At 42.4% G+C, this 12,203-nt stretch overlaps 1 protein-coding gene across 1 annotated transcript; it reads right to left on the reverse strand.

The window, feature by feature from the left end:
• Positions 1 to 1,977: 1,977 nt before the first annotated feature.
• Positions 1,978 to 12,203, reverse strand: LOC129081618 (zinc finger protein 501-like). The gene is made up of 4 exons (XM_054587282.1): positions 12,171 to 12,203; positions 9,348 to 9,474; positions 2,223 to 3,350; positions 1,978 to 2,153 (listed from the first exon to the last, which is right to left on the reverse strand). Exons 1-4 carry the CDS (start codon positions 12,201 to 12,203, stop codon positions 1,978 to 1,980), a joined length of 1,464 nt encoding a protein of 487 aa, XP_054443257.1.

A 12,203-nucleotide genomic window follows, 5' to 3' on the forward strand; every position in this document is an offset into this window, starting at 1 on the left:
ATATGATGCCTCAGTGTAGATACACATCTGGCTGTTCCCACACCTTCAGAATGAATGTTAGAGCCCTGTACGAACAACACTTAAAGAGTCAAAACTGAGGCATCCCATTCACCACAGTGGATGGGATCCAAGCCTGTCACACGAAAGGTGCGTGAAGGGCTGAAACACCGGGGCCTCCTTAGTGGCAAGCTCTGTGCTAAGTTCAAAGGTGAAACAGACAAAGTGTGGCTCTGGCTCAAAGAAATTTTCCCTGGAGAAACCACTGGAGATGCCAGATGGTGTTCCCATGAAGACTGTGGGACACACTATGAGTGCCCTGGGATATCCAAGGGATTGGGAGGAAATCATGATGATAATTCCAGCAATGCAAACAGCAGCAGCAGCTGAGTCTCCTTGGCCATCTGTCCAAGACTGAGGGCTTCATACAGCATGAAAAGATTGTTCTCAGTTCTTGAGCCAGACTCCCTGGTTCAAACCTAGCCTCTTGAATCTGACACTTTTCTGTTGTGTGACCTTGGAAAAGCCACTTCACCTTTCTGATCCTTGGTTGTACCCCATCCCCAGGATGTTGTAAAAATTAAAGAAAAAGCACTCAAAAAACAAACCCTGGCATACTAGCACTGGGAAGTTTCCAGTGTTCCATCACCTCTATGGATCCTCACAGGAGCCACAGTTAGCACCTTCATTACCGTCACATCATCAGTGAAGTGAGTTTCAGAAGGCTCTAAAGCCATCCAGACATCCCCTCATGGGGAGTCCACAGTGAGACCAGTGCCCTTAAGACACCTCCTCCATGTAATGGGATCTTTGTGGACTTTAGCAGAGTAGTGGGTTCTGAGATGTTCCATTTATTTTTCTCAAATACCTGGGGCAGAAGGTCCCAGGGGAGTCTGGCCTATGGTTAGCACCCATACATGATGGCTGGTGATAGAGCCAATGAAATGGGCACTAAGGCCTGGAGCAGGGCTCCTCTTTACCCCCATTTTCCACAGGAGAAATATGAGGCCCAGAGAGTGGATTCTTTCCTTGTCACCACGGTGATTGTCAGAGATCTGGGATTTAAACCCAGATTACATGGCACAAGGTATAAGGAGTCTGATCGCTCATCTTTTCTCTTTCACTTTTGGGAGTGCTCTGGGGTTCAACAAATACCCATTTATCTTCATACCCGCCAGCGCACCTTCACATCCTGCTTTAAAACCAACTGCAGATGATAGACCACAAAAATGGGTGAACACTAAAAAGCAAGGCTTTATTATATTACTAAATGTTTGACCTTATAAAAACAATGCAGTGTATTAATGCAGATTCTTTACAGTGTATGATATGTGCCTATAACACTGTGATACAAAAAAAAATTAAAATTTTCCAGTATGGAAAACAATTATTCTGGAAAGCAAGAGTTAAGTCCATTACTCAAGGAGTAAAAATGAATGACATTGCAACATATCTCTGTTGTTTCACTGTTCAATTTGTTAAAGAAGAGTAGCCTAAGTTCATAAAGGAACAGGTAAATCATGTGAGGACACATTTTTACTAAAAACTTATCAGTACTAAATACACATCTGTAAAAATGCTGATCATGAGTCCTTCTGAAAATACAAACAAAACACCTGAAACAGAGCACAATAAACTTATTTTAAAAATTAAAATTAATAAAATTTAAACAAATCAACAGTTTGCTGGGCTGGCAGAAATGGACCTATCATACACTTCTGGTAAGAAGGCAGAAAGTTACTATCAGTTTACATCACAATTTGTTAGGTTCTTTAAAACTTAAACATTAAAGTTAAGAAAAATGTCCACACTGGGAACATTCGTACAAAGTTCAACTCAGATGGCTACTCAGGGTTTCCCTCAGTGTCATTGCACTGAACAAGACACTAACACATTCCCTAAAATCTAAGCACCTCCAGAATGTAAACTATTCAATCTCAAAAGACATAATTTTATGGCTAAATAATTACCACATTCACTTCATGCTTGAAACCTTTCACCAGTGTGAACTATCTGATAGCAGAGGCCACAGCTACTGGTAAAAGGTTTCCCACATACGATGCACTCATAAGGCCTTTCTCTTGTGTGACCTCTCTGGTAATAAAAAAATATAGCTACAGGGTAAAAGATTTCCCATATTTTTGCACTCAGAAAACCTTAGTACTATGTGACCTCTCTAATGACAACAAAGGCCATGGTTACTGGTAAAAGATTTTTCTATTCACAGCACTCATAAGGCATTTTCACAGTGTGAAATCTCTCATGATAATGAAGGTTACCGATATGGACAAAGGATTTCCCACATTCACTACACTCATAAGGCCTTTCACCTGTGTGAACTCTCTGATGATAATAGAGGCCACTGCTACTGGTAAAAGATTTCCCACATTCACGACACTCATAAGGCCTTTCTCCCTTATGAACTCTCTGATGATAACGAAGGCCAGTACTACTGGTAAAAGATTTCCCACAATCATTGCACTCATAAGGCCTTTCTCCAGTGTGGACTCTTTGATGACGACGAAGGTCAGAGTTCCTTTGAAAAGATTTCCCACATTCACTGCACTCATATGGCCTCTCTCCTGTGTGAACTCTCTGATGATAATAGAGGCCACTGCTACTGGTAAAAGATTTCCCACATTCACGACACTCATAAGGCCTTTCTCCAGTGTGAACTCTCTCATGAAAACGAAGTTTCCTGGTATTGGTAAAAGATTTCCCACATTCATTGCACACAAAAGGCCTTTCTCCAGTGTGAAATCTCTCATGATAACGGAGGCGACATCTAAAGAAAAAGGATTTCCCACACTCACGGCACACATAAGGCCTTTCTCCTGTGTGAACTCTCTCATGATGACAGAGTTTACTGCTACTGGTAAAAGATTTTCCACATTCATTGCACTCATAAGGCTTTTCTTCTGTGTGAACTCTCTGATGACAATGGAGGCCTGGACTGCTTGTAAAAGACTTTCCACATTCACTGCACTCATAAGGCCTTTCTCCAGGATGAATTCTCCGATGTTTTCCAAGGCTGCTGCTTGTGGTAAAAAATTTTCCACATTCACTGCACTCATACGGTTTTTCTCCTGTGTGAACTCTTTCATGACAACGGAGGCCATATACCGTGGTAAAATATTTTCCACATTCGGAGCACACAAAACAATGTCTTCCATTATGGACATCCTGGTGCTGTATAAGAGTGTGCTTGAGAACATTGGCTTTCTTGCATTCTCTCCAAGTGTAATGATTTTTTCTTTCTTGAAAGGTCACTCCAAACAGAGAAATTTTATTTGGCCTATCCCCAATTTGAGTAGCTTTTCGCTGGAGATTTTCTGAGAAGTTCTTAACAAAGTCTTTGGTAATAAAAGTTTTCCTTGATATATGAAAATTCCTGCTCTTTGCAAGAGAGACTCTGTCCGCTCTGCATATAAAAGACTTCTTTCTCACGTGCTGCTCCTGGTGCTGATGATAATTTGCACTGAAATAAAATTGTTTTGCACATGCCCCACACCTCAACAGTGTCTGGCTGTGTTGTGTTCCCTGCTGCTCAACCAAGTGAAAAATGTCTCTCAAGACTGGTGCACAACTCCCACAGGGGTGGCATTTCTGAGAAGACAAAGATACCTTGGGATTCTTTGCCTGTGACACTGTTAGAGAAATGTTCTGTTCAATGGGTGTCTCCATATCCTCTGCTCCACAGCAACATCCTGAACACAAAGAAATGCTAATGAAGTATATTTGGATCTTATAAGCAAGGGTTAATCTCATCATAAATGACCACCTATCACATCTAGGGTAGATAATATAGAATGATTTCAAGACAAGTGAGTTTCGCTCTGAGGAAATGGCTGTTGTACATTGCTTAATCCTTAAGGTCACTAAATGGCTATTGTACATTATTCAACCCTTACGGTCAATAAATGGTGGAAACCTACAAGCATAGGATGGGACACAAGGAAAATAGGCAGGGTCTCCAAGTGGTTCCTCTGCCAATGGCTTCCTGCAGGACCATTTCTACTGGTGATCAGGCTATGTAGAAGAATGTGAATGTACCCAAAGCCATGAAAATCAACTGCAGCAGAACAGATTCTGTTCAAGGTCAATATAAAGATATGTGCACACTGTAATGCGCAGCAGGCATGGATCACAGTTGGAGAGCAGTCTAGAGGGACCTGTGAAAAAAATGGTTGAGATGTTGGCTTTACAGAGGTGAAGATTATTCAGGAGCTGGAAATCTAGGGAGAAGTAATAATTCTTAGAACTGACTAGTTTGCAAAGTGTCAACAACGAGGAAAAAACAAGTAGATGAGGGTGTGGGCGCTGGAAATGGTAACAAAACACTGTTGTTACAGCCTGGGTTCCCAGTTATGACCTTAACAAAGTGCTAATGTCAAATCTTCACCAATAGTCATTGACCAAGGCAAGACTCCCTCTAAGTCCACCCTGCCATGGATGAAGACATGTCCCTTCTATGATGCACAAAAAACTCTTCCCCTTAACACCCATCTGAGTCATTACATGGGATACACATACTACACTTCCTAAGAGAGAAACTAAGTAGATGAATGGCCAGCACTATGGTAGGACAATGCAGCACAAAACAGACCACAGGAAAAAGACCTATGTGAATCGCGTCAGTGAGATGGCAGAATAGGAGACCAGAATTCACCTCCCTTTCAAGAACAAGTAGACAGATATACACCAACAAATACAGCAATGGTGTAAAGGAATAAGAGTCCAATTAAGACAAACAGCAACGCAGGGAAGCAAAAAAGGGAGAACTGCACAGAAAGTATGAATGTGGAGACTAGGTGTGCAAAGATTTGTGGAAACAACTAGGGTCTGAAACAAGGCTAGTGCTGTCAGCCAGTTTGCTTGTGCTAGAGTAGACCCTAATGGCCTATTCTGTGGAAAACCCTGGTAAACTCTATTGCTTCAGTGCTTAAGTCCTCAGGAAGCTCAGAAACATCTGAAAACTCTCCAGAATTTACAATCAGAAGACATTGTAGAGTTCGCAGGCATGGATTCCAAGAGGAATCCCCTTGGCCATAACCTCTGCAATAGCAGAAAAAGAGATCAGTATTTTCCAGGAAGTGTATGCACCTAAAACTCCATAAGCCAATGCTGCCGTTGAGGAAAAATCCTGCCAAAGCCACTTGAGGACCCTTACATTCTTCACTACTCTGACCTCAGCTCATGGAACAGCAAAGTGACACGGTTGCTGTGACTTATCTCAAGCCCAAAACACAACACCCCACCCAGTGAGAACCCTTGCCTGTACGTGCAAGTAGAGGTTTTTCTCCAACCAGAATTAGTCAACATGGTTGCAACGAGTAATTGGTTCATCAAATGTGTAGATATCAACATTAGACTAAAAGAAATACGAGTCCTAACTGGTATAGCTCAGTGGTTTGGGTGTTGTCTGCAGACTAAAAGGTCATTGGTTTGATTCCCAGTCAGGACACATGCCTGGGTTGTTGGACAGGTTCCCGGTTGGGGCTGTGTGAGAAGCAACCAACTGACGTTTCTCTGGCACATTAATGTTTCTCTCTCTCTCTTTTTCACTCTAAAAAATAAATAAATAGATAAAATCTTTTTTAAAATAAATTAAAAAATAAAAGAAATACAAAAAACACAGAAACCACCAAAAGAACATCATAACTTTCCAATAATGTACACCACACCCAAAAATGGAAATCTAGTCAGACAATAAACCAAAATACTTAATTTTAATAACCTCAGTAAATTACAAGAGAACACAAATGGAATTCAACATAATAAACCAATACAAAAGGAGAAGGTGAGATAAGCAGAAATCATAAAAATGAATCAAACAGAAATTCTCAGGTTGAAGAATAAAATGAATAAAGTGAAACAATGCCAATAAAAAGTTTCAAAATCACACATGATCAAGCAGCTGAAACAGTAGGTAATCTCTAAGACAGGTCATTTGAAATCATCCATGTAGAAGAGAAAAAAGAAGCAGCAAGTGAAGACAGCCCAATTGAATTACTGAACACCATCAAATTAATCTATATTTGCTTTATGGGAGTCCCAGAACAAGGGCGGGTGAGGGGAGGTTGAGTAGAGAGAGAGAGAGAACAAAAAGGGAACCAGGGAGAAAAATAGCAAGGGAGGTAAAAAGATAGAAACTTTATTTACAGAAATAAGCTGAAGATGGACTTCCAAAATCTAATCAGAGACGTGATTATCCAAATTCATGATTCTCATAGGTCCCTGTCCAGACTCAACACAAAAAGGAGTTCACGAAGACACATTTAATGAAAGTGTCAAAAAATAAAAGCAAGAGTATTCAGAAAGCAGAAAAAGAAAGAAACTCCTCTCATATAAGGAAACAAACCCCTAACAACCAAAGAAGTATTCTCGGCAGACACAATTCAGGCTATAAGTAAACCAGGTGATTACTGCAAAACACTAAAAGAAAACAATTGCCATCCCAACAATACTATACCCAGAAAAGCTGTCCTACAGAAACAAGAAGAAATTAAAAGTTTTCCAGATAAACAAAAGCTGAGTAAGTAAACAGCCACTCAACCTGACTTGTTAGAAATGCCAAAGAATGTTCTTCAGGCTAAAAGGAAAGGTTACTAAATAAAAACACAAATATATAGGAAAGCGTAAAACTCACTGGTAAATCTGAGAAGGGAATCAAATTCACAATACTATAATACTGTATTGGTGGAGTATACAATAAATACTTCTGTTATAAAGGTTAAAAACTAAAAGTATTAAAAATGATAATGGCCACAATAATTTGTTAATAGATGCACAAAATAAAAAGATGTGAACTGTGATATCAGAAACATAAAATGCTGTAGTGTGGGGAGATACAAGGGTAAAATATTTATATGCAATGGAAGCTTTTATCTGGTTAAAACAGATTTTTAAGAGTATGAGTTATGTTGTACACTCCTCGTGGAAACAACAAATAAAAACCTATATAACAGATATACAAAAAAGAAAGAATCAAAGCATACCACTAGGAAAAATTATCAAATCATAAAAAACAGCAAGAGAGCCCTGGCTGGTGTGGCTCAGTGGATTGAACACCAGCCTGAGAACCAAAGGGTGACTGGTTCAATTCCCACTTTAGGGCATATGCCTGGGATGCGGGCCAGGTGCCCAGTAGGGGGCATGCAAGAGGCAATCACACATTGATGTTTCTCTCTCTTTAGCCCTCCCTTCCACTGTCTAAAAATAAAAATAAATAAAATCTTAAAAAAACAGATTTTGATAAGAGAGAAAAGGAGTATCTAAACTTCTATGAGACAAGATAGACTAATTCAAAAACTGTCACAAGAAACAACAGTCATTACAGAATGATAAAGGAATCAATTCTTCAAGAGGATAGAACAATTTTAAATATTATGCACCCAACATCAGAGCGCCTAAGTATATTAGACAAATATCATCAGATCTGAAGGCAGAAAAGGCGACCCAAAACTTCAATACTCCCCTTTCAACAATTGGTAAATCATCCTGATCAAAAAACAAGAAAAAAACTGAGGTTAAACTACACTTTATCCCTGGCTGGTGTGGCTCAGTGGATTAAGTGACAGACTGCAAACCAAAAGATCATGGGTTTGATTCCCAGTCAGGACACATGCCTGGGCTGCAGGCCAAATCCTCAGCTGGGGGTGTGAGAGAGGCAACCAATCGATGTATCTCTCGCACGTTGATGTTTCTCTCCTCTCTCCCTAAAAATAAATAAATAAAATCTTAAAAAAAAAAAGTACACTTTAGAGCAAAGGTAATAGATATATACAAAACATTATATCCAATTGCAGGAGAATACAGATTCTTCTCAAGTATGTGTATACTCTACATAGACCATGTTAGGTAAAATATCTTTTCTGATTGCGATGGTATGAACGTAGAAATGAATTTCAATGTCAAAAAAGCTGAAAAATTACAAATACGTGGAAATTAAACAACACACTCCTGAAAAATCAACAGGTCAAAGAAAAAAAAATCAAAAGAGAATTCTTCAAATACATCTAGAGGCAAATGTAAATGAAAACACAAGCTACCAACGACTATGTATGAGGAGCAGAAAACACAGTTCTAAGTGCAAATTTTACAGAGATGAATGCCTATATTAACCAAGACCTCAAATAAACAGCCTAACCTTGTACCTCAGAAAATGAATAAAACAAGAAGAAACAGAGGCCTAAGTTAGTAAAGAAAAGAATAACCATACATGGGGGAAAGCATAGTCTCTTCAATGAATGCTGCCAGAAAAACTGGATATTCACCTATAAAACAAAACTGGGCCCCTATCTAACACCACTCATAAAATGAACCCCAAATGAATTAAAAATTAAATGTAGGAGCTGAATAACTAAAACTCCTAGGAGACAATCGAGAAAAAACGCTGCATGAGATTTATGCCGGCACTTTCTGGATAGGACACCAACATAGAGGCCACAAAAACAAAAATAAACAACGTAAACTACACCTAATGAAAAAGCTTCTGCAAAGCAAAGCAAAAATGAACGGAATGAAAATGCAATGTCCAGGATGGGAAAAATATACAGTTATCCATTGGAGATGCTGTGGGTTTGGGTGAGACCACCACTTAGAGCGAATATCGCAATGTGAGGTGTCACATGAATTTTTTGATTTTCAGTGAATAATAAAATTCTGGTTATACTATACTGTAGTCTCTGAATGGCACAATAGCATTATGTCTTCTTTAAAAATGTACATAGTTTAATTAAAAGTACTTGATTGCTAAAAATGCTAACTATATACTAACGCTGCTCAAAAAGTGGCACCAATAGACTTGCTGAATGCAGGGTTTCCACAAACCAATTTTGTAAAAAAACAAAACAAAACAACAACTCAATGCATACAAAGCATAATTAAGCAAATACAAAAAGACATGTACCTGTATCTGATAAAAAGTTAATATATAAAATATACAAAAAATTTAAAGGACTCACTAGCAAAAATAAAGAAGATTTGGTTAAAAAAAATGGGCTTAAGGTATACAGCTTTTTTCAAAAACATATGAAAATGAGCATCAGAAATATAAAAATGTGCTTTTCCTCACTAGTCATGATGGAATCCATTTGGCTCCCTGCAAGACTACTTCAAATCCTGCCCATTGTGTATTCAGTACAGCAGGTATTGGGACCACGGGGAGAGAAGAGGGCAGTGCAAACAAACCGGCCCTACCAAGAACAGTAACCACCCAGAAACCTGGGGAAGGAAGTAGTACCCACAGTTCACATGTAAGGACAGAGCACCCATGGGAAGGGGTTAGGGTTTCACCCATGGGAAATACCAAGCCAAGTCCAGGTCACTGTGCAGCATGAGGATCTTACCCAGTGAGGATATAAGTGCAAAGTTCTCTTGCATCACATCCAGGTACAGGCGTCTCTGAGCTTCATCAAGGAGGCACCATTCATCCAGGGAGAAGTAGATGGCCACGTCCTCAAGGGTCACACCAACCTGTCAGGATTAATATAAATGAGACAAAAACAGTGTCTCTCTGAGAACCCGCAATCCTACTCCTCACAGATCTTCCCCATGTTCATCCTCCTCCAGGCCTTCCTACCCACACAAGGCCCTCCGATTAATCCCTATTATCGCCTTCAGCAGCAACAGCAGGACGAGGGTTGGGGGGCATAAGAGGGGAGCAAATAAACACCGTCTAAGCTCTGGGCCATGCCTGCAGAGCCTCATCCTTTCTGCCAAGCAATTCCACCGAGTCCCCCAAATCATGCCTCCAAGACACAGCCAAACATGGGCTTATGCTACACCCTTATATCCTCACACGGGGTCCCCAGGACCATCAGCTCGCACTTCCTGTCACGGTGCACACCATTGTGGAATGTCTGCCTCCTTCACATCTTCACACCCCAGGTTCACTCCCCCAGCTCCACTGCCCTCTTGCTCCAAACCCCGGGGATCTCTCTGGACTCACCCATGTACTTTGCATATGGTATCCAGAGAGTGCTCAAATATTTCAAAATGATTTAGTACAACTGCAGTCCTCTGACAGATCCCACAGCTGGGTAAAGCCTCAGGTGAGGCTCTGAGAGGTCACCTTGTCTGCCTTTGACCCTTACTTCCAGGTTAGTCACCCAGAGCCACGTGTGAAGTCCAGCTATGAGTAACTCCCTTCCACTTCTGCACGGCAGAGACCACAACATCCTCTTTCCATTCAAACTCCCAGAAGTGCCCAGTTTGACTTGTTTCCTATTCAGGCACAGTGACACTCAAAAGTGACTACATTTGCCCCAGGCGTCGTCTACCAGCAAGACTGAAACAGTTTATACTCCATCAAAGCGTACCACAAAGTTTTGATGAATCTACACGGTAGTAAAAGAACAGGAGCTTTGTCCTCAAAGTCACCTCTCAATCACTCTTCTGCCTTCAGAACTACCATGTCCACTCATCCCATGGATGCCTTAGTCACCTGGGAGGTCACCCTCTTTCCCACTCTGTTGCCACTATCACTCCTCTCACTAACCTGTGTTTGTGAGCCTTAGAAACCCCAAACAAGAGACAAGGGAGGGAAAGCACTCTTGGGCAGGTGCCCTAGCCTTTCCGACCTTTGGCACCAAAACCTGCGCTCAGTCCTAAACATCGCTGCAGCTCGACACTGATCCACACAAGAGCAACGACTTTGGGATATCTCCCTCCTGGACCCCTCTCCAGATTTCCAAACCTGAGTATCCAGCTGCCCACTAGATGCCTCTACTCGCTGTTCTCTGCAACTTCTCAGACTTTTTACAGGGCCAAAACAAACTTCTGATGGTCCCAAGAAAAATTATCCTACCACCAACTTCCCCAGGCCAGCTGATGGAGTGTTCATCACTTTAACTGCTAAGACCAAGTCCTAAAGTCATCCCCAACTCCTCCTTTTTCCTGCATCACCTACAATGCCTGCAAATCCACTGGGCTCTTCTTTAAACATTGGCCCAGAATCCAAACTTTTTTCCTAATTCCCTTGGACACAGTTGTGGTCCATCAGCACTCTGCTGGATTACAGACAGCAGTTGCCTCTTCTCCGCCTCCCTGCCTCCTGCCCTAATCCCATAACCTGCGCTCCACTGTGCAGCCAGAGGGAGCCTGTTAGACCCAGCAGAGACAACTCCTTTCTCTAATCCCAACATTTCACTCTCTGCACCTGGTATAAAGGATCAGCTGGCTGCTTTACAGATCTAATTCTAGGGTTGCCTGCTCTTTGTTTCAAACACACAAAAAAGGAGAGACCTGTGGTGCCTATTCTCAGCTCAGTGGCTTGGGAATAGCACCTGCACCAAGCACCAAGCACCTGCACTTGCTGGCGACTCTCCCTGGGTTAACCTTGTGCATCTGCTCACAACCAATGCAAGCACCTTCGTGTTACCTGCGCTTGCACTCAGGACACACGTTTGGGAGTATTTCTCGAGTCTTCATATCCAAGAGACGGAAAAATTGCCAAGGGAAGAATCTCAAGACGCCACAATCCCAAACACTACCCGGTTGTGTCACCAACAGGAAGGGCCTCGGATACCTTGTCCTGTCTTGCCTTGTTAAATAAGGGGGTTTTCACCCTTCAAAGCCTGTGGGAAGACGCAGACAACCACCATTCAGCTCCAGGCAAGCAGGTGTCCTCTGTACCCTTGCCCAGCCCCGGAGGCCGGTGACCTCCAGCATGCTGTCTATCCTCTGGGCTCAGTCTTCGTGGCTGACTTTAGGCAGCTCTGTGTCCTTGCGCAAAGACTCAGCTCCCTGTGTCTCGCTGTCCTCATCTGCCCATTCCAGTCTGTTCTCTCTCTCTCTGAGCAGGATTCAAAAAGCTTGGAAACGCTAACCCATCCTTTGTCCGCTCTTCCACAACCTTCCACGGCTCCAAAGACCCTCAGAATGAAGGTACAATTCCTCTGCCGCACAGTCAAGAGGTGATTCCCCCTCAGACTGTTGAATGCAGACAGAGGGACCCCAGGTTTCGGGGTCCTCCCGGGTCAGCGGCCCCTGCCCTTGTTTACATGAGCTCTTCTGCCTGTCACTCTCTCCCACCGCCGTCACACGTGTCACCTAGGAGGGCCCCCTTGGAGGCCGGGGCCGGAGCTACAGGACGTGCCAGGTGCCTGTAAGTGTGGGGCTGTAGGGCTCGGTGGGGTGAGGCGATGAGGGCCCGGGGGACACGCACTCACCCCAGCAGGGCGCCTCAGCACGGCCGCCGCCAT

This window comes from Pteronotus mesoamericanus, unplaced genomic scaffold, assembly GCF_021234165.1.
Source record: "Pteronotus mesoamericanus isolate MK-2021 breed Mesoamerican mustached bat unplaced genomic scaffold, CSHL_Meso_final scaffold_1135, whole genome shotgun sequence".
NCBI lineage: Eukaryota > Metazoa > Chordata > Mammalia > Chiroptera > Mormoopidae > Pteronotus > Pteronotus mesoamericanus.